Source organism: Carcharodon carcharias, chromosome 5 (assembly GCF_017639515.1).
Source record: "Carcharodon carcharias isolate sCarCar2 chromosome 5, sCarCar2.pri, whole genome shotgun sequence".
Lineage (NCBI taxonomy): Eukaryota > Metazoa > Chordata > Chondrichthyes > Lamniformes > Lamnidae > Carcharodon > Carcharodon carcharias.
This window is the reverse complement of record NC_054471.1, coordinates 23,369,313-23,392,288: the sequence shown is the minus strand read 5'-3', so window position 1 is coordinate 23,392,288 and position 22,976 is coordinate 23,369,313. Positions and strand designations below refer to the sequence as shown.

The window sequence follows — 22,976 nt, the reverse complement described above, 5'->3', positions numbered from 1 at the left end:
TGACTGGTGAGGGTATGGACCCTGCCTGCGGTGATGGTGGGGTTGGCGGCGAACACCCACATGAGGTTCCTGCACCCCATCATCCCTCTCTCAATGCAACTGTGAGTGCTCTCTCTCTCCTGCTTTGCCATGCACTAGTTATCTCTACTTTGATTCACAGGGAGCTCTGCCAAGCGAACGACACCCTCAGCCAGCTAGTCCCTCAGCTCCATCCAGATCCTCACCAACCAAGAGGACACCTCCTCCATTGAAGAGCTGGAAATAAGCAGCTTGAAAGACCCATCACAGCGCTTACCCACACCCTGCACCAGTGCAGAGACATACAACTCAGTGGGACCTAGATCTAGAGCAGGCTCAGGTTCACAAGCTGATGGTCACCGCACGGACACATGTCCACAGCAGGAGGAGGCAGGTTCATGCGAGCTCCCCAGCACTTGGAAGACTGCTGGGGAAGAGGCATTTGTGGTGTCCGAATCAGATGACGAGCCTCTGGATTTGGCCTTCCAGCTCATCGTGGAGAGTTAGGAAAAGGTGGGAGAACATCACGCAGAGCTGCTGGACCCCCCTCAACAGAATGGCACGTGAGTCAGAGGAGTGCATCCGCCTGCTGTCTGATGAAGTGGTGCCCACATGTGCGTGTATGGAGGTCTCCATGGGGAGGATGGCGGACGCCATGGAGACTCTGGTCCAGCAGAACACGGAGATGTGTGCAGGCCTGTGCTTCGTCATGGGAGTCATGGGTGAGTTCCTGCAGTGGCAATGAGAGAGGGAAACGGGAAACCTCGATGTCCCTCCAGATGCTCCTTCCCCTCAGGGAGTCAAATCTATTCCCCCTAGATATTGACACCTCTGCTAAGGGGAAAAGTTTCTTATCTATCCTATCTATGCCCTTCATAATTTTGTATATCCCTATCAGGTCCCCCCTCAGCCTTTTCTGCTCTAAGGAAAAGAACCCTAGCCTATCCAGTCTCTCTTCATAGCTGAAACTCTCCAGCCCAGGCAACATCCTGGTGAATCTCCTCTGCACCCTCTCCAGTGCAATCACATCCTTCCTATAATGTGGCGACCAGAACAGCACACACTACTCCAGCTGTGACATACTACCATTTTATACAGTTCCAACATAACCTCCCTGCTCTTGTATTCAATGCTTCAGCTAATAAAGGCAAGTATCCCATATGCCTTCTTAACCATCTTATCTACCTGTGCTGCTGCCTTCAGGGATCTAGGGGCATATACATCAAGGTCCCTCTGATTCTTTGTAGGGTCCTACCATTCATTGTGTATTCCCTTGCCATGTTAGTCCTCCAAAAATGCATCACCCCACACTTCTCAGGATTAAATTCCATTTGCCACTACTCTGCCCATCTTACCAGCCCATCTATATCGTCCTGTAACCTGTTTGCTCAATAGTTATATTCCTATTTATACTTCTGAAAATGGGTTATTACATAGTGAAATATATATTTATTATTAACGTAAAGTTTTACATTTCCACTACAGAACCAAGGACAGGCCCGGGTGCTGGCTCCAGTCTCACTGCAACACTCGGCCTGGTTATTCATGCTGCAGGTATTGAAACAGATTCCTCCCACTCAATAAACTATAGGACAGTAGCCCAGTGGAGTTTGCGGGTTAGTTTAAAGCAATGTGTGTTTAGTGTAGTGAAGTAATACCTGTCTTGTTTGGAGTTAAATACGATCATACGAATTAGGAGCAGGAGTAGGTCACTTGGCCTCTTGAGCCTGCTCCACATTTCAATAAGATCACGGCTGATCTGAATGTAACCTCAACCTCACATTCCTGCCCACCCCTGGAAACCTTTCACCCCCTTGTTATTCAAGAATCTGTCTATCTCCGTCTTAAAAATATTCAAAGGCTCTGCTTCCGCCGCCATTTGAGGAAGAGAGTTCCAAAGACTCACAACCCTCTGAGAGAAAAAATCTCCTCATCTCTGTCTTAAGTGGGCGACCCCTTATTTTTAAGCAGGCACCCCTAGTTCTAGATTCTCCCACAAGAGGAAACACCCTCTCCACATCCACCCTGTCAACACCCCTCAGGGTCTAAAAAGTTTCAGTTAAGTCGCATCTTCTAAATTGTGTAGAATAGTGAGATGAGGAGCACTGGGTGGTGTATGAGGAGGGGGGTGGTGAGGGTGGGTTCAGTGTGGTGAGGAAGGGCCTCTGTGTGGTATGGGGGAGAGGGCTCAGTGTGGTGAGGGAGGGTGCAGTGAGATGAGGAGGGGCTCAGTGAGATGAGAGGGGGCTGAGTCTGGAGAGGGGGCTGAGTCCAATGAGGAGGGGGACTGATTCGGTGAGGGTGGTGCTGATCTGGTGAGGTGTGGTGAGGATAGGAGCTCCGTATGCTGAGGCCGGGGGTTGCTCAGTGTGGTGAGGGGAGACTCGGTGTGGGTGGGTGCTCGGTGTGGGAGGGTGCTCATTGTGGTGAGGGGAGACTCGGTGTGGGTGGAGTACTCGCTGTGGGAGGGTGCTCGCTGTGGGAGGGTGCTCGCTGTGGGAGGGTGCTCGCTGTGGGATGGTGCTCGCTGTGGTAGGGTGCTCGCTGTGGGAGGGTGCTCGCTGTGGGAGGGTGCTCGCTGTGGGAGGGTGCTCGCTGTGGGAGGGTGCTCGCTGTGGGAGGGTGCTCGCTGTGGGAGGGTGCTCGCTGTGGGAGGGTGCTCGCTGTGGGAGGGTGCTCGCTGTGGGAGGGTGCTCGCTGTGGGAGGGTGCTCGCTGTGGGAGGGTGCTCGCTGTGGGAGGGTGCTCGCTGTGGGAGGGTGCTCGCTGTGGGAGGGTGCTCGCTGTGGGAGGGTGCTCGCTGTGGGAGGGTGCTCGCTGTGGGAGGGTGCTCGCTGTGGGAGGGTGCTCGCTGTGGGAGGGTGCTCGCTGTGGGAGGGTGCTCAGTGTGATGAGGGGAGACTCGGTGTGGGTGGAGTACTCGCTGTGGGAGGGTGCTCAGTGTGGTGAGGGGAGACTCGCTGTGGGAGGGTGCTCGCTGTGGGAGGGTGCTCGCTGTGGGAGGGTGCTCGCTGTGGGAGGGTGCTCGCTGTGGGAGGGTGCTCGCTGTGGGAGGGTGCTCGCTGTGGTGAGGGGAGACTCGCTGTGGGAAGGTGCTCGCTGTGGGAGGGTGCTCGGTGTGGTGAGGGGAGGCTCGGTGTGGGTGGGTGCTCGCTGTGGGTGGGTGCTCGGTGTGGTGAGGGGAGGCCCAGTGTGGGAGAGGTGCTCAGTGTGGTGAGGGGAGGCTCGGTGAGGATGGGGTGCTCGCTGTGGGTGGGTGCTCGCTGTGGGTGGGTGCTCAGTGTGATGAGGGGAGCTTGGTGTGGGAGGGTGCTCGCTGTGGGAGGGTGCTCGCTGTGGCGAGGGGGGGCTCGGTGTGGCGAGGGGAGGCTCGGTGTGGCGAGGGGAGGCTCGGTGTGGCGAGGGGAGGCTCGGTGTGGCGAGGGGAGGCTCGGTGTGGCGAGGGGAGGCTCGGTGTGAGAGGGATTATTTGCAAGACTTGGAGAGAGAGCAGAGGATCAGACGCACAGTGGCAGGGAAGAATGTGCAGACTGTTCCAATTGTGGTCTTGCGAGATAACGATTGACAGATGTTAAACACGATGCTGATGGTGTAGATAGCCTTCCAGCTTCTTCCATTCCTTTTGCATTTTTAGCTGTTGGGATAAAAATCCAGCTGATTCACTGATATCTTTCTGGGTGGAGAACCTGTCACCCTCTCACCCAGACTGACCTACATCAGACTCCAGTCCCACTCTATTTGGCTGACTCTTCATCCTCTCTGAAGTGACCTAGGCCTTTCCAAGTTGTACATTCATTCAAAGGCCGACCACCAGCGTCTCATCACAACTCAGCTTGTGCAATAAATGTAACCACATAAAAATCGGCAATTTAGCCTCTTGACCCTGTCCTGTCATTCAATTAGATTATGGTTGACCTAACCTCTAGTGTCTCAGTTTGATGTTTTTAATTGACTTAATCGCAACAGCTTTTTGTGAGAGAGAGTTCCAGATTTCCACTACCCTTTGTGTGAAGAAGTACTTCCTGACATCATCCCTCTATGGTCCAGCTCTCATTTTAAGGTTATGTTTTGGACTCCCCCCACCAGCGTAGAGTAATTAGAATTTCTCTCTCATTACTCTGAGATCCTCTAAATCATCTTAATTCGATCATCCCTCAATTTCCTAAAAATTCAGGGAAGTACAAATTATGTTAATCCAACCTGCAATCACAAACTAACTCTTCTAACTTTAGTAACACTCTGGTGAACCTGCGCTACACTCCCTCCAAGGCCAGTATATCCTTCCTCAGGTAAGGTGCCCAAATTGAAAGCAGTACCATAGACAGCAGTCCAACCAGAGTTCTGTACGACTGTAATGTAACTTCAATACATGAAAAGGAATTCATGACTAACCTGTTTTATTCCCTCTTCCAGCGGACGGTGTGGCTCTTGGTACTGCAGCAGGATCATCCCAGATCTCTCTCCAAGTCATTGTGTTCTTTGCCGTTATCCTTCACAAGGTGAACAGACAAGCTAACTTTGACATTTAGTGTTGTTGAGCTCCGGGCAATGCTAGCTAGGATCACTGTCCATAGTGGCCCTGAGAAGGTGGTGGACCTCCTCCTACTGCACTCCTGATGCCCTGACTAACATTTTTCACACAACCAACATTGTTGTGACAGATAATCTGATCGTTTATCTCACTGTTGTCCATGGGTGTTTGCTGTACCCAATTTGGCTGCAGTGTTTCACTACGTTACAAGATTACTAAATTTCAGGGAGTAATCATTGGTTGTTGAGAAAGGAGTAGAATATGGTGCCCGTCTCTACAGCCAGTGGGAGACGCTCTCTCTCATGAACCTGTACAATTGCAGGCTGCCCCTTAAACCTCTCACTTCCAGTTTTAAAAGAATTTAAATCCAAGTGCTTAAATATCCAGGACAAAGCAGTTTGCTTGGTCAAGTTTTTGCCGGTGCACTCAATATCCAGTCCCTCCATCACCAGTGTAGCGCCTGTAGCATGTACCAACTACAGAGGCACTGTGGAAACTTATAGCACCTCCCTTCGCTGTGACCTCCAATACCAGGAAACTAGAGAGCAGCGATGTCCTGAGAATACCATTATCCCAACAGCTTCCTCCATCACTCATCATATTGACTTGGGACTAGATCACTGTCCTTCACTGTTGCTGGGTGAAAATCCTGGAACTCCCTTCTTAACTGCCCTGTGGGTGTCCCTACACCACATGGACTGCAGCGGTTCAAGAAGGCAGCTCACCACCTTCTCAAGGACAAGTAGGGATGGGTAATAAATGCTGGTCTTGCCTACAATGCTCACCTCCCCTGAACAAATATTTTAAAATTCCGTTTTTTAAAAAATCGGCTGTTACTTTTTTTATTCATTGATGGAATGTGGGCGTCACTGGCTGGGCCAGCTATTTATTGCCCATCCCTAACTGCCCTTGAGAAAGTGGTGGTGAGCTGCCTTCTTGAACTGCTACAGGCAGCTCATCACTAACAAAGCGTTGTCTGTAAACAAAGATTGTGCAATCCTTTAAATGGACATGCCCTGGTTTAATTTAAAGTGCAGATTCAACTTCTTTCTCCTAGTAACTCTCTAATTACTTCAATGAAAAGAGCTAAGGCTCTCTGGGGAGGAAAGGCAGATGCAAATAAACCACTGAGTGGGAAGATGTAGAGATTTACCCATGGGATTAGCTAGAAACACACAACAGGCCTACTAAACTGATACTTTGATGTGCCAGCATTTACACCTGCAGGGTTTTTATAGTTTCTTGGGCCAAATGCAATGGTTTCTCTCACCCACTCAAGTTCCTAAAGTGAGGAACAGTAACTAAAGATAGGGAAGTCTTGGGGATTGGCAGAAGGGATGAGCTGGAGAACATGGAGGATAAAACAGCTGGAACGTGGGGAAGGGCTGGAAAGAGGAGCAGAAGCTAGAACAGGTGAAGAGAAGGGCACCAAGAGATTGGGATTGGATCCAATGAGGAACAGTGATGGGAGAATAGGGTCAGATTCAGTGAAGTAGAGACTGGCTTTAAGGGTCAGGTTCAGGGGGGCAATGACTGGAGATTAGGGTCAGGTTCAGGGGGGCAGTGACTGGAGATTAGGGTCAGGTTCTGGGAGAGCAGTGACTGGAGATTAGGGTCAGGTTCTGAGAGCAGTGACTGGAGATTAGGGTCAGGTTCTGGGAGAGCAGTGACTGGAGATTAGGGTCAGGTTTTGGGAGAGCAGTGACTGGAGATTAGGGTCAGGTTCTGGGAGAGCAGTGACTGGAGATTAGGGTCAGGTTCAGGGGGGCAGTGACTGGAGTTTAGGGTCAGGTTCTGAGAGCAGTGACTGGAGATTAGGGTCAGGTTCTGGGAGAGCAGTGACTGGAGATTAGGGTCAGGTTCTGAGAGCAGTGACTGGAGATTAGGGTCAGGTTCTGGGAGAGCAGTGACTGGAGATTAGGGTCAGGTTCTGAGAGCAGTGACTGGAGATTAGGGTCAGGTTCTGGGAGAGCAGTGACTGGAGATTAGGGTCAGGTTCTGAGAGCAGTGACTGGAGATTAGGGTCAGGTTCTGGGAGAGCAGTGACTGGAGATTAGGGTCAGGTTCTGGGAGAGCAGTGACTGGAGATTAGGGTCAGGTTCTGGGAGAGCAGTGACTGGAGATTAGGGTCAGGTTCTGGGAGAGCAGTGACTGGAGATTAGGGTCAGGTTCTGGGAGAGTAGTGACTGGAGATCAGGGTTAGGTTCTGGGAGAGTAGTGACTGGAGATCAGGGTCAGGTTCTGGGAGAGCAGTGACTGGAGATTAGGGTCAGGTTCTGGGAGAGCAGTGACTGGAGATTAGGGTCAGGTTCTGGGAGAGTAGTGACTGGAGATTAGGGTCAGGTTCTGGGAGAGCAGTGACTGGAGATTAGGGTCAGGTTCAGGGGGGCAGTGACTGGAGATTAAGGTCAGGTTCTGGGAGAGCAGTGACTGGAGATTAGGGTCAGGTTCTGGGAGAGCAGTGACTGGAGATTAGGGTCAGGTTCTGGGAGAGCAGTGACTGGAGATTAGGGTCAGGTTCTGGGAGAGCAGTGGCTGGAGATTAGGGTCAGGTTCTGGGAGGAATATATTCAGATGAATTTCTATTGTCTGAGTTGGAACGAATTTTCCAGTAATAGTTCATTATATTAGGTTAATGCACCTCTGGCAGAAACACTACTGAACTAATGATCCCTCATGGCATCCTTGGCACTTACATTTGGTTTATTAAATAAATCTGGAATAAAAAGCTGGAGGAAATCAGTAAGGTGATTGTGAAACTACAGGATTGTTGTAAAAACCCATTTGGTTTACTCAAATCCTTTGTAAGAAAATTGCCCTCCTGACCCAGATTGGCTTATCTGTGATTCCAGACCCACAGCATGTGGCTGATTCTGAACTGTCCTCTGAAATGGCCGAACAGACTATTCAGTTGTTGGAGATAAGCCTTGCCCATGATGCTTACAATCAGAATAAATAGCAAAGGTGCATGGAGGAATGATCATAAGCAGTACTTGCGAGTTCAAATTCCCAGAACTTTTTTCACAGAATTATAGATTGTCTGCAGCACAGAAAGAAGCCATTTGGTCCATCATGTCCATGTTGCTTCTGTGCAAGAGAAACTCACCTAGTCCCGCTCCGCCTGCTCTTTCCACATAGCTCAGCAGTTTTTTTTCTTTTCAACTGCTTATCCAATTCCCTTTTGAATGCCCCGATTATATCTACCTCCACCACATTCTCAGCTAATACAAACCACACACAGTGGAAAAAAGTTTCCCTTTGGTTCTTCATTTTAAATCACTGTCCTCTGGTTCTCTACACTTCCACCAGTGGGAACAGTTTCTTCCAATTTTATCTTCTTGCCAATTTAGTATAGTTTTTTTAAACAAACAATTTTTACATATCAATCAGTAAAGCTTCCTTCTTGTTCCTTCCCATTTACTGTTTTTCAAAGTTTAAGACTAAATTTTCCATCCTTTCCTGATAACTCAATTTTTTGACACTAAAGATCAAATTTATAATCCTTAGTGCAGATCCAGAGCTTGAAGACCAGAAGCTCCAGATTATGTAATACAGCTGCAGCACTCTGGACTGAACATAAGAAATAGGAGCAGGAATAGGCCACTTAGCCCTTCGAGTCCACTCCTTAATTCAACCAGATCCTGGCTGATCTTCTGCTTCAGCACTATTTTCCAGCACTATCCCCGTATCCCTTGATGATTTTAATATGTAGAAATCTATTGATCCCAGTCTTGAACATATTCAACAACTGAGCCTTCACAGCCCTTTGGGGCGGAGAATTTCAAAGGTTCACCATCCTCTGAGTGAAGAAACCCCTTCTCATCTCAGTCCTAAATGGCCTGCCCCTTATTCTGAGGCTTGTCCCCTGGTTCCAAATCCCCCAGCCAAGGGAAACGTCCTTCCTGCATCTACCCTGTCGAGCCCTGAAAGGATTTTGTATGAATGAGATCTCCTCTCCTTCTTCTAAACTCCAGAGAATAAGGCCCAGTCTATTTAATCTTTCCTCATGGGACACACCTTCCATCCCAGGAATTAATTTAGTGAATCTTCACTGTACTTCCGCTATGCAAGTGTGTCATTCATTAGGTAAGGAGACCAAAACTGCGCTCACTACTCCAGGTGCGGTCTCAACAAAGCTCTGTGTAATTACAGTTAGACATCTTTACTTCTGTACTCAAATCCTCTTGTAATAAAATCTAACGTATCATTTCAATATCATACCTTAATTGCTTGCTGAACCTGCATGTTAGCTTTCAGTGATTCATGAATAAGGACACCCACGTCCCTTTGGAGTTCAACACTTCCAAGCCTCTCACCATTTAAGAAATACTCTGTATTTCTGTTTTTCCCACCAAAATGGATCACTTCATGGTCAGGATTTTTCCCTTGTTGGGCAAGCTTGGTGGGGGCTGGCGGGAAGAAGTCAGAAGCCCCCCATCTCGGGGACAGACCGCGATTTCACGCTGGCGGGCCAGTTTAGGCCCACCCAGCACGAAATGCACACAGCAGCGCTCAGTGCTGCCTGTGTGGGAGTGGGAGGAGGGCAAGAGCATGAACTTGCACTCCTGACCTTCTCCCCCTCCCACACAGGCAGCGGGTGCACGCGAGTCACATGAGGAGCCATGTTTTTTAACATTTCAAAAATCTTTATTTTTAAATGTCAAAACTCTTCATCTCCCTGAAGAAGCTGTGTGCCTCTGGGAGCTTTTCCAGCACGCTGGACTCTGTCACATGAGCAGGGACATGTTAGAAATTGAGATGAATTTTTTTTTAATGATGGATCAAATGAGGTTTGGATGAGATTTCGCAAAAAATGCAAAGGCCACTTGGCCTTTTCACCTGCCCGCCAACCATAAGGTTGGACGGCCAACGAAAAATTTAAATCACTTACATTATTAATGGCCTTAATAGGCCTTTTAATTGTCGGAGGCTGCACTGCTGATTCCCGCGCACGCCTACCGACTGAAATATCGTGCAAGTACGCAATGACGTCAGGACATTCGCCGAATCATCACGCGTCATTTTACACTCAAGCGGGTCAGGGGCACGCCCGCCCGCTCAGCAAAAGACCCTGCCCCGCATTTCTCCACATTGTATTCCATCTGCCAAATTTTTGCTCACTTGCTTAACCTCTCCAAATCCCCTTGAAGCGTCTTTACATCGTCCTCACAGCTCAGACTTCTACCTAGCTTTGTGTCATCTGCAAACTTGGAAATATTACATTTAATCCCCACATCCAAATCATTGATATAGATTGTGAACAGCTGGGGCCCAAGCACTGATCCTTGCGGTATAGCCTGCCAACCTGAAAATGACCCATTTATTCCTGCTCTGTTTTCTGTCCATTAACCAGTTCTCAATCCATGCCAGTATATTACCCCCAGTCCCATCTGCTGTAATTTTGTTTAATAACCTCTTGTATTGGACCCTATCAAAAGCTTTCTGAAAATCTAAATATATCACAGCCGCCTTCTCTACTCTGCTAGCTACATCCTCAAAAATTCCAATAGTTTGTTAAACATTGGGCAGAATTTTTCCCATGTCTGGCAGGCTCGGCAGGAGCAGGCAGGGGCAGTCAGCTCCGCACTGCCATTTTATGCAGGCGGGCCAAATAAGTCCTTTTCACAGCTTACTTTCCTACCTATCTTTGTGCCATCAGCAAATTTAGCAACCATACCTTCTGTCCCTTCATCCAAAGCAATTATATAAAGTGTAAACAGTTGAGGTTCCAGCACTGATCCCTGTGGCACACCACTCGTCACATCCTGCCGACCAGAAAATGACCCATTTATGCCAACTCTGTTTCTTGTCTATTCAATCTTCTATCCATGCCAATATGCTACCCCCTACACCATGAGCTTTTATTTTCCACAATAACCTTTGATGTGGCACCTTATTAAATGCCTTCTGAAAATCTAAGTACAGCAAATCCACAAGTTCCCCTTCATTCACAGCACGTTACTTCTTCAAAGAACTCCAATAAATTGGCTAAACATGATTTCTCTTTCACAAAACCATGTTGACTCTGCCTGATGGCCTTGAATTTAAGTACCCTGTGATAACATCTTTAATAATAGCTTCTAACATTTTCCCTATGACAGATGTTAAGCTAATGGTCTATATTTTCCTGCTTTCTGTCTCTCTTTTTGAATAAAGGAGTTACATTCGCTATTTTCCAATCTAATGGAACCTTCCCCAAATCTCATGAATTTTGGAAAATTAAAACCAACGCATCAACTATCTCACTAGCCACTTCCTTTAAGACCCTAGGATGAATTCCTTCAGGACCCAAGGACTTGTCAGCCCACAGCTCCAACAATTTGTTAAGTACCACTCCCCTGATGATTGTAATTTTCTCTCTCCCTTCCAATTCCTGATTTACAGTAATTCCTGGGATGTTACTTGTATCCTCTATAGTGAAGTATTTTCAAATACTTAACAATTGTTGTCCTTTAAAATAATAATGCAGTTTTCTATTAGTCAGATGACCAACTGCTTTATCCTGAAACAAAACAGCTGATGTGTTTTTTTAATTCACACTCATGTCAAAAGGGTTCCACAGCCAGCCACATCTCCCACAAACTCAAACTTCTCAATCTGTGAAGTTACTTGGAATAGTGTTTCGGAGTTCATTATCTATTGTTCTAACAATTAGGTACGTTCTTGAAGGATTGCTATATCCCTGTTATACATGCTGATCTCTCCAGAGAAACACATTACCTAATTATATTTTTGTAGTTTAGTCTAAAGTATATCTTTTTTAAAATGCAAGTATATACTGAAGTAAAATGTAGAAGCTGTTGTATCATAACATAATGCTTAATTTTGGTAACATTTCTCAAAATGCCAATTTTATTTGTCATTCATTTTGGTTCCTGAGCAGCTTAGCATCTGTGACAGAGCCCTAAGACAACTCTTAATTATTCTCTCTGGCTTACAGCAGACATCCATTCATTTTCATTTCATTGCACTTACTGGAAAAGACAACTGAAACAAATAAATTAAGCCTGCTCCTCATTTCTTTGGTTGGATTCTTTGAGAAGAACCCCACCAGCATTCTCCTTGAAACATAGGTTTACTATTTAAACTCAAAACATAATCTCGTTGAATGGGGAAGGTTGTATTGAAGCTTTGCTTTCTGGCAGGTTACTTCTCCAGGTAAAGATTACATTGGTCATCAAGTATTTTGCTTTCCCAACTGAATGGATTTAAGTCTAGATTTGGATGAACTTTGAACTGTGTCATTGCTAATATAAAATAGTTTTAAACAGTTAATCGTGTTGGATTGGCTCAACATTCAGATCAAGGAGGTTGCCTCCTCATCTTACCCCACAATAGTGGAATGGATGCCCCTCAAGCTATATAACCAAATATCTCTCTCTAATAGGGAGAGATGCCAATCGTCCATTGTGGACTATGGCTAATTAATTACTTATTGTGACTCATTCCAAACCATTGGATCATAACTTCTGATTGATTTTAGTCAGACAGCCACTGAAAGTCAGCTCAGTCTGATTAGAGGGAAATAAATGTTTGAACCTCATAAAAATTAAAACAGTAAAATGGAAGGGCAAATTTTTAAGGTGGTAACTATTTGTAAGTGAAATACATAGGCCAACATTTTCCCCACATTAGGGAGGGGGAGGAGTGGGAGTGGGCACCAATGGGCGGGCCTCCGATCGGCGTTCCTAGTCGGGGGGGTGGGGTTGGTGGTTGTGGGGGTGGGGGGGGTGGGGGGGGGGGGGGGGCGCAGCCATTTTAAGTGGGCGGCCCAGTTAAGGCCCACTCAGTGTGACATGCGCCAGGAAGCACTATGCACCCCCCATGCGGGCAGGGGGGGGATTCCCTCAGTCTGGAGTGCGCTCATTCACACACGCGCTTGCAAGAGGCAAAGTGCTGCCTTAGGGAGATCGTCGCCGATGTAAAACTTGAAATAAAGAGGTTTGAAAAATTTCCCTGCCATGTCCCTTCAGGTGACACTGTCACATGAGTTGTGACATGTCCATAACTTTTATTGAAACGTTTCATAAAATTTTAATACCCTCATGAAACCTCATCCCGCCCATGGATGAGGTTTCATGCTTTTTCCGAAGCCCGCCTGGGCTCCCGGCCTGTCCACCAACCCTAAGGTTGGACGGGCAGGTCCATCGATCACGTTAATTGGTTTTTTTAATGGCCTTAATAGGCTGTTGACAGCTCGGTGGACGCGCAGCCAGGTCGGCTATGCGCCCGCTGAACTGACAATCTAAATGACGCGGGGTGACATCGGGACACACACCCGACGTATCCCCATATCATCTTACGCATCGGCAAGTGGGCCCCGCCCCTGCTTGCCGACCGGAAAAACCTGCCCATGGAAGTTTATGGGTCTGAGTCCAGTACATCCCCCACTCCCACTGCCCTTGACCCCTGCGAGGTGCAGGGGCTGGTGTTTAACCACCATCGGCAATTGATTGATTATCCCTTTGTGTCCCCTCCCTCCCCAGAATGGCTCCATCTATCCTCCCTGCAGGACCCGTCTGCCTTGCAAGGTCATACAGGGGTCACGGTCAATGTGGCCGGACTCAGGACCTGGGGATCCTCTGCAGCCGATGGCCTCAAACTGGGGCCACAGTTAATCTCCCCCCCCACCCTCCCCCATGTTACCTTACCTCATGTCGAGGGGATTTATCTACTTTAAGTTTCATTCATTTCTCTTGTACTTTTGTTTTTACTAATATTAATATCCTGCAGTTCCTCATTTACACTAGTCCCTTGATTCTCCATTATTTCTGGGAGGTTTTTAGTATTTTCCACCATGAAGACAGACAGGAAGTAACTGTTTAGTTTCTCTGCCATTTCCTTACTCCCCATTATAAATTCTCCTCATTCTGCTTGTAATAGGCCCACATTTGTTTTTGCTAATCGTGTTCCTTTTTACATACTAATAGAAGCTTTTACAGTCCATTTTTATGTTTTCTGCTAGTTTATTCTTCTATTTTCCCTTTCTTAATCTTTTTCTTGTTCCTCCTTTGCAGAATTCTAAAATGCTCCCAATTCTCAGGCTTACCTCTTTTTGGCAACCTTATACACCTAATGCAATCCCTAATTGTTTTCATTAGCCACAGTTGGAACACTTTCCTTGATGGGTCTTTGTGCATTAAATGAATATATTTTTGTTGTAAACTGTGTATTAGTTCTTTAAATGCTAGCCATTGCCTGTCTACCATCACAAATTTTAACATAGTTTCCCAATCTACCATAGCCAATTTTCTCCTCAGATCTTCATAGATTCCTTTGTTTAGAATTAAGACTCCCCAAAGCCAATCTACAAGGCACAAGTCAGGAGTGTGATGGAATACTCTCCACTTGCTTGGATGAGTGAGGCTCCCACAACACTCAAGAACTATCCAGGACAAAGCAGCCCGCTTGGTTGGCACCACATCCAGGCACATTCACTCCCTCCACCACCAATACATAGTAGCAGCAGTGTGTACCATCTACAAGTTGCACTGCAGGAATTCAACAAGGCTCCTTTGACAGCATCTTCCAAACCCATGACCACTGCCATCTAGAAGGACAAGGGCAGTAGATAGATGGGAACACCACTACCTGGAAGTTCCCCTCCAAGTCATATATCACCATTCCTTCCCTGTCACTGGGTCAAAATCCTGGAACTCCCTTCCTAACAGCACTGTGAATGTACCTACACCACATGGACTGCAGTGGTTCAAGAAGGCAGCTCACCACCACCTTCTCAAGGGCAATTAGGGATGGGTAATAAATGCTGGCCCAGTCAGTGACACCCACATCCCGTGAATGAATAAAAAAAAGTCTCTGATTGAACTGCATCACTTTCAAACTTCATGTAAAATTCTATCATATTATAGTCACTCTTTTCTAAAGGCTCCTTTACTACAAGATTATTAATTATCCCTCTTACATTGTACAATACTCGTTCTAAACTAGCCCATTCCCTAGTCGGTTCCTCAAAGTACTGCTCTAGAAAACCATCTTTCCTACATCCCAAGAATTGTTCCACCACAATATTAGTACTAATTAAGATTACCCAGTCTATGTGTAGATTGAAACCCCCATGATTACTATATCCTTGTTACACGCATCTCTAATTTCCAGATTTATACTGTGATTTATATTACCATTGTTGTTTCTTAGTTCCACTCAAACTGATGCAACGTCTTGATCTTTAGAACTAAGGTCATATTTAACTACAGTATTAATGCCCTCTTTAATTAACAGAGCTACCCTACCACCTTTTCCCAGCTTCCTGAGTATCACGTACTCTTGGATATTCGGGTCCCAGCTTTGGTTTCCTTGTAGCCATGTCTCTAAAATGGATATCAGGTCATAGTTATGAATTTCAATGTTACCTGACAATTTGTCTGTTTTATTGCGAATGCTGTGGGCATTCAGATACAGAGTCCTTAATTCAGTTTCCTTTTACTGTTCCTGTAAACTCTGGCCCTTGTACCTGTTGGACAAAGTCAGGGGCTGAGGCTCCTTCATCACTACATGCTGGTTCCTCTTATCTGCCTGACTCGCAGTCACACCCTCCTGTTCCTGACCACTGACCAACTCTAAGATCCTGTTTAACCTAACAGGAGTGACTGTCTCCTAGAACAAAGCGTCCAGGTAACTCTTCCCCTCCCTGATGCCCTGCAATGTCCACAATTCACACTCTAGCTCTGGAACTCGGAGCTGAAGTTGCCTAAGTTGCTGACACTTTCTGCAGATATGGTTGGCTGGAATTGCAGTACATGCCACAGATGCACACATGCTACCGTCACAGCACACCACCAGCCTTGCCATTTCTGTCCAACCTTATTTATTTAATTAGTCAATTAGTTAATAATTTACACAGATTAAGTAACAGAAAGTTGCACTTACCTAGCTCAGAGACAAGGAAGGAAACTTGCCAACCACTGGAGGCTGAAAAAAAGTAGAGCACCTCTTTGCCCCTCTGCCCCTAATTCCCACCTGAACCAAATGCCCAACTCCTCACTCAATCTGCATCTCACTCGGGCATAGTCTGGTGTGTACATGACATATTGGCAGTACTGTATAGTTAGAATTCTATTAGTTTTATTGACAGATTGTTCTGTAATCTCTGGACGTACTGACTGCTGGGTTTGTCATTCCCAGATCCTGGCTATTCTTTTCTCTAGTTCAATCCCATTCATTAAGTAATTCATCTTTCATTCTGTCTTCTATTGCTTCTTTTCTATTTCTCTGGAGCCAAAGTTTCCAAGTTGTAACTCTTTCAGTTTTCTCAATTCAATCTCAAATTACAACATCAAAAATAGTCCAGCAAGCACATAGAGGTTGAAGGAATGGGTGATGAGGGGTGGGAGGGGGAATTGAGTCTGTGTGGAAGCTGCTATTGCAGCTGGGTAAACAGAGGCATTGGCAGAAGGTAATCCATGAGGGTGGATGTGTAATGGAGAGAAACCAAAAGGAGGATGTGCAGAATATGTGAATAAAATCATTTATTGAACAACAGTGAGATTGCCTGCCAGGTTTTACTATCTGTGCTCACTGCTGTTAGTCTGGATATTTTCAGGCTCCTGCATCATTTGGTTTGGTGTCGTATCTGATGCATGCAGGTCTAGAGAAGCGGCAGATTCAGAAACACCTATTCGTATTCTCCCTGGCAGCACCGCTCCTCGCCATCACCACCTACTTTATAGTCAGCAAGGTAAGACCCGCAGAGACACCTCCACCTTTAATCCTCAGCCTCCACCAGTACTCCCTGCCTCTGCTAATTCACACCCTCCTCCTCTAATCCTCACTTTCTATCTCTACTCCCTCCCTCTTTTAATTCACACCTTGCATCTAGAATCCTCAACTTCCACTGCCTCTCCTCCTCTGCTCCAAATCTCCACTGAGTGGTGAAATTCATGTTCTCGGCAGTGATTTCCCAATCTGGAATAATAAAGTTATTTTTTCCTCTTGCTTCTCTGCCTCCCTCACCACTTTCTCCTCTTTCAGTTCTTCTTCTTTTCCTAATTTCACCATTCCTTCTTCCATCTTATCTCCTCTCTCCCTCCTTTCCTTCCTTTCTATACCTCCCTTTCCCTCTCTCTTCCCTCCTTTCCATTTACCTTTTGTCTTCTTCCCTTTTCTCCCCCCTCCCTCCCTCCCTCTTTTCTGTTCTTCTTCACTCCCTCCCCATCTCCCTTTCATCTCACTCTTCCTGCTTCTCTCCCTTGTTAAAATCAGAGTGTTTTAAACCTGTGCCCTGGAACCATCTGTTTGCCAGTTGTACCGGAGTACAGGCTCAGGATTGGCTTATTGCTGCATGATGTACTGTGTAGAGGACCAACCAGTACAAGCTGACAGACCTATGTTCTTTGAACCTGATCATTCTTTTCTCCCCTCTTCTCCACAGAGTAGCGTGGGCTCGCTGCACCAGACCAAGGCCACCGGCATCGGGCTGCTCTTCTCCGCCGGGACATTTCTGTATGTTGCATCTGTACACGTGTTGCCTGAAGTCAGCAGCCAAAGTCACCATGGGGTCACCAACGGCAATGGCAAGAAGGGCCTAGGTGTTCTAGAGAGCCTGACACTAATTGTGGGCTGCATGATTCCAGTTTTCTTGTCGCTGGGACTTCACGATGCATAAGTAGAATTGGAACCTTGTCTTGCATCACCAGCCCCCATTTTCCACCAGGGTGAGCTTTACCTCAAGCGAGATGCAGAAGGCCTCAGCCCCTTGTGACAATGATACATGCAGACATCGGAAGTGGGGACAAGGTTAAACTAATATCTTTCAAAATTAATGAGACCAAGGAGCATTTTTTGTTGAGTAATGGGTATTCTATTATTGGAGTGTGGAGTTTTGAGGCATGAGACACAATGGGATTGGGGTGGGGGTTGGGATGTGGGGGGAGGGGGGCAGGAGGCATCATGAGGACAAGTCAAACAGGCAATGTCCTCTCGTTCCATTACACACAGATTTGAGGCCTTCCACAGCCAGTGCGTACTGGATGTATAGTAGATACTAGCAATAATATTATTTAGTTTTCTAAGTTTCCTTTTTCTTATGGTTAAGTTCTTAATAGTTCTACCCAGCTAAAAAGGGACTGGTAGATTTATTTGTGTTTAGTTGATGCCACTAGAGCAATCCAGCACATCCTTGTTGAGTAAAGAAATCTAAAAGGGAAAAATGCAAATTAATGTTTAAGGCAAAATCCCTTGTCCTAATTCTGATAAAGGGTTCTGCCCTCTTCAGGTATTGACAGTCCTGATGTGTATTTCCAGAATGTTCTGTATTCCAACTTCATTCTTTCAGTGTTTGCCATTTTTTATTTCTATTCTCCCTGCAAAATTAAAATACTTACTCTGAGCTGAACAGGAAGAGAAAAAAAAAATCACCATTTTGCTCCCAACTGAGACAGTCAACAAGATCATGGATGGAGGGAAGCCAACTGGTGTCATAGGATATGAACTCTGCTTTCCACCCAACACAACATCTAACCTTCCCACGTGTAGATTTGAGGCTGCAGCCACCTCCATCTCCTAAGTGTCAGTAACTCTGAGTGAAATGCATATGACTTCACTGACAGAGAAGTGAAATCAATTGAAATAGATAAATGCTTAAACACATAAGAGGACAGTATGCAAAGGCAGAGTGAGCAAGTACTGTTTTTATTAATATAAAGCTTATTTAGGGGGTGAATTACTAATGTGAAGCATACTAAGGGGTTTACTAATATAGACCATAGTAAGGGATAAATTATGAGTGTCTTTTTTTGCATAGGGCTGAATTACTTTCAACAGGCTTAGGACTGAATTATTGGTATAAAATATACAGGGGCTGAATCACTCTTGTAAAGCAAACAGGAGGTGAATACAGGTATAAAGTTTACTTAGGGGGTGAATTACCTCACTCCACTGTTGAAACTTAACACACATAAGGATTTCCCCTGAACTTGGCGCCATAGTTAGAGATTTATAGAAATTTACGCCACAGGAGGATGACATTCTGCCCATCTTATCCATGGCAGACAAGGAAGAGCTATTAAGCCTAGTCCCAGCTTCAAGCCTCTGTTCCTTAGCCTTGTAGGTTGCAGCACAGATGAAATTAGGATTAAAGCAGGCCATTCGACCCCAAGGCCCTGATCCGCCATTTTATAAGATCATGGCTGATCTGATTGTGATCTCAACTCTACTTTCCTGCCTATCCTCTACACTCTTTGACTCCCTTATCAATCAAGAATCTATCTCAGCCTTAAAAATATTCAATGACCCAGCCTCCAATGCTCTCTAGGGAAGAGAATTCCACAGATTAATGACCCAAGAGAAAAAAAATTCTTTTCATCTCCGTCTTAAGAGTCCCATTGCTTTTAAAACTGTGCCCCTAGTTCTGGCCTCTCCCACAAGGAGAAACATCCTCTCAGTAGCCACCTTGTTAAGTCTCCTCAGGATCTCATGTGGTTCAATAAGATCACCTCTCCTGCAGATCCCCACTGGGAGCCTTTTGGTCACACAAGTGTCAGGCAATGACCATCTCCAATGAGAGAGAATCCAACCAGCGCCCATTGATGATAAATGGCATTACCATCACCGAATCCCCTACTATCAACATCCTGGGGGTTACCATTGACCAAAAACTGAACTGGACAAGCCATATAAATACAGTGGCTACAAGAGCTAGTTAGAGGCTAGGAATTGTGTGAGGAGTAACTCACCTTCTTAACCAAAGCCTGTCCACCACCTGTAAGGTGCAAGTCAGGAGTGCGATGGAATACTCCCCATTTGTCTGGATGAGTGCAGCTCCCACAACACTCAAGAAGCTTGACACCATCCAGGACAAAGCAGCCCACTTGATTGGCCCCACATCCAAACACATTCACTCCCTCCACCATCACCGCCCAGTAGCAGCAGTGCGTATCATTTACAAGATGCACTGCAGAAATTCACCAAGACTTCTCAGACAGCACCTTCCAAACACATGACCACCACCATCTAGAAGGACAAGGGCAGCAGATAGATGGGAACGCCATCAATTGGAAGTTCCCCTCCAAGCCACTCACCATCCTGACTTGGAAATATATCGCCGTTCCTTCACTGTCGCTGGGTCAAAATCCTGGAACTCCCTAACAGCACTGTGGGTGTGCCTGCACCACATGGACTGCAGCGGTTCAAGAAGGCAGCTCACCACCACCTTCTAAAGGGCAACTGTAGATGGGCATTAAATGCTGGCCTAGCCAGTGAAGTCCACATCCTGTGAATGAATAATTTTTAAAAATGGTCTGCTTCAATATCTGAGGAGTTGCGAATGGTGCAGAACATTGTGCAATCATCAGCGAACATCCCCACTTCTGACCTTATGATGGAAGAAAAGTCATTGATGAAGCAGCTGCAGATAGTTGGGCCAAGGACACTATCCTGAGGAACTCTTGCAGTGATGTTCTGGAGCTGAGATGACTGCTAGTTGCCCTTTGTTTGACTGGGCTTTTACTTTTCTGATCCATCTGGATGTTGGGCCTGAAAAAGCCTTGCTAAACTCTATGTAAACTACATCACAAACCCTCCTCAAAAAATTCAATTAGGTTAGTCAGGTACAACCTTCCCTTGATAGATCTGTGTTGCCTTTGATTAATCTATGCCTTTCTAAATGATGATTAAGCTGTCCCTCAGGATTTTTTCCATAATCTGCCCTCCACCAAGGTTAGGCTGATTGGCCTGTAACTACTCGATCTATCCTTTTCACAATTTTGAAGTGTGCAGGCTTAAGTGCAGTTGTTTTCCTCTCATGTTTAGGGACTAAAACACCAAGAACTGGAGACAAAACGAGCAAACCTTTTTTCCCCCATGCAGCAAGTTGTGATATGAAATGCACTGCCTGAAAGGGTGGTGGAAGCAGATTGAGTAGCAAAATTCAGAAGAGAATTTGATAAATACTTGAAGAGAATAAAGGTCTAAAGGGAAGGAGCAGAGAAATGGGACTGGTTAGATAGCTCTACCAAAGAGCCTTCACAAGCATGAATAGCCAAATGGTCTCTTGTCCTGCATCATTCTATAAGACGTGGCAGACTGAGGTAACTCTGTGCCACATGGACATTTCAGGAGGCTTTGACACAGTGACAGTTCTCCCAATCTCCTGCATCCTTACTCTAACAATGGTTTAATTTGAAACAAAAACAGAAACAGAAATACCTGAAAAAACTCAGCAGGTCTGGCAGCATCGGCGGAGAAGAGTACAGTTGATGTTTCGAGTCCTCATGACCCTTCAACAGAACTAAGTAAAAATAGGAAAGGGGTGAAATATATTTGAAAATCCTGACGGAGAGTAGAACAAAACTTCAAGGTAGGCATTTCTTGAAGAGAAGTGGCAGGCAATTAAACAGAGATTAAAAACAAAAAACTGCGGATGTAGTTCTGTTGAAGGGTCATGAGGACTCGAAACATCAACTGTGCTCTTCTCCGTCGATGCTGCCAGACCTGCTGAGTTTTTCCAGGTATTTCTGTTTCTGTTTTTGTTTTGGATTTCCAGCATCCGCGGTTTTTTGTTTTTATATAATGGTTTAATTTGGTCTGTGTTTACGCCTGGGTCTATTTTCTATTTTAAGGGAACAATTTCCTGGAGTCTTATAGGTATTACTAAACAAAAAAGACCACAGATCTAGTTTGCCTTCAGTCATCCTGGTAGGCAGATGTTACAACAATAATGAAGTTGTTGACAGCTCCTAGCAATCAGTTGCTATCAATTAGTCAACAACAGATCCAGAGATGAGTTGGGGAAAACTCCCAGTAATGGAGAGCTTTGGACCAAAGTCACCATGTCTCAAATTACTCACACAACAGGACCTACATTGTTATTTTCTGAAAGAAATCTATCTTATTTGAATCAACACTTGATCTATCTTATTTGAATCAATGCTTTCATCATCTCCTGGAGAACAATGATGCATAGATTGACCGCAAATTCACTAAAGTTAGTTGCTTGGTAGAACAGAACTTGAGTATTGCCGAAAAATGAGACATGCTGTCGAAGCTTTTCATTTTGCAGTCATTAGGACAGATGCAAGAATGCTAAATTTCAAAAGGAACAACAATTTATACTGCAGGAGAAAATGGGGGCTGATTTGTTGATAAGTTAGCTCTGACTGGTTGAGATGTTGCCATGGCAAAATGCACCAGGGAGCCAAGCTTTTGTTTATTCAAAAAAGGTGCAATGTCTGGACATATTCCTTTCGTCTGCAGAAAACAGGTCCCTGCATATGAATACATTTAGCTCCTAGAAAGTGTAAGTGAGCCACATTGCAAGCCCAACTGATAATCTTAAATTAGTGTAATTGTTAGCACACTCGGCATGGTTCAGCAAATGCTGTTCAATCACAGAATCACATCCAATGTTAGACATTATGTTCTGAGTTTTACAAGCACAGGTTAGTTGAGTACAGTCAGTACTCTGCCTGTTGGGAACAGCTGAAAGAAGTGCTGCTCGATCCACCAGTCATTGGGATGTACGGCCTACTGGCATTGCACTGACACTGATATTCACCTACTATACGACTCACTTGGGTGGTAGGCAGAATGTCTTTTTGGCTTGACAGCAGCATCCTGTTAATAGAACACACTGCAGAGTAGCAGAATGAAATGGCTAGCTTCACCTGTTGTTCAAATTTTTGGGATCCTTTACCTTTCTATGGTAATTTGAAGTAGGATGGATACATTTCAGGTCTGAAAGTGGCGACTTCTGCAGGCAAAAGGAATATGTCCAAACATTGCAACTTTTTTGATTAAATAATAGCATGGAGGATCCCATCGGACTATGACCCCCATGGCACTATGCAAAGAGTCGGGAGATATAGCTCAATGAAGAGTGCAGGAGAACATGCCAGGAGCAGCACCAGTCATACCTAAAAATGAGGTGTCAACCCGGTGATGCTACAACACAGGACTACTTGCAAGCTAAACAGCAGAAGCAGCGTGCAATAGACAGAGCTAAGCAAACCCACAACCAACAGATCAGATCTAAGCTCTGCAATCCTGTCACATCCAGTTGTGAAAGGTGGTGAACAATCAAACAACCAACTGAAGTAGGAGATTCCACAAATATCCCCAAGACCTAACTGGTGGAGTGCCGCTAGGATTGGCCCTAGGGCCTCAATTATTTACTATCTATCTTAATGACTTGGAAAAGGGGGAAGAGAGTAATGTATCCAAATTTGCTGACAATACAAAGATAGGTGGGAAGGCATATTGTGATGAGGACAAGGAATTTGCAAGGGGTTATGGATAGGTTGAGTGAGTGGGCAAAAACTTGGCAGGTGGAGTTTAATGTAAGAAATTGTGAGATCATGCACTTTGGTAGGAAGAATCAAGAGGCAGACTATCATTTAAATGGAGAGACTCCAAAAAAGTGCAGCACAGAGGGACCTAGAGTGTTTTTGTGCATGAAACACAAAGAGTTAGCATGC

At 45.6% G+C, this 22,976-nt stretch overlaps 1 protein-coding gene across 4 annotated transcripts in view; it reads left to right on the top strand.

Moving 5' to 3' along the window:
- Positions 1-17,428, top strand: part of LOC121277641 (zinc transporter ZIP9) — a 58,111-nt gene extending 40,683 nt beyond the window's left edge. For 2 of the 4 annotated variants that reach the window (XM_041187233.1, XM_041187229.1), the window contains 4 exons: positions 1,504-1,572; positions 4,431-4,516; positions 16,094-16,243; positions 16,937-17,428. In XM_041187233.1, the coding sequence (XP_041043167.1) occupies positions 1,504-1,572; positions 4,431-4,516; positions 16,094-16,243; positions 16,937-17,170 (539 nt within the window). In that variant the 3' untranslated portion in view covers positions 17,171-17,428. The remainder of the gene's footprint in view (positions 1-1,503; positions 1,573-4,430; positions 4,517-16,093; positions 16,244-16,936) is intronic. The other 2 variants (XM_041187231.1, XM_041187232.1) reach the window with 2 other exon arrangements.
- Positions 17,429-22,976: the final 5,548 nt, after the last annotated feature.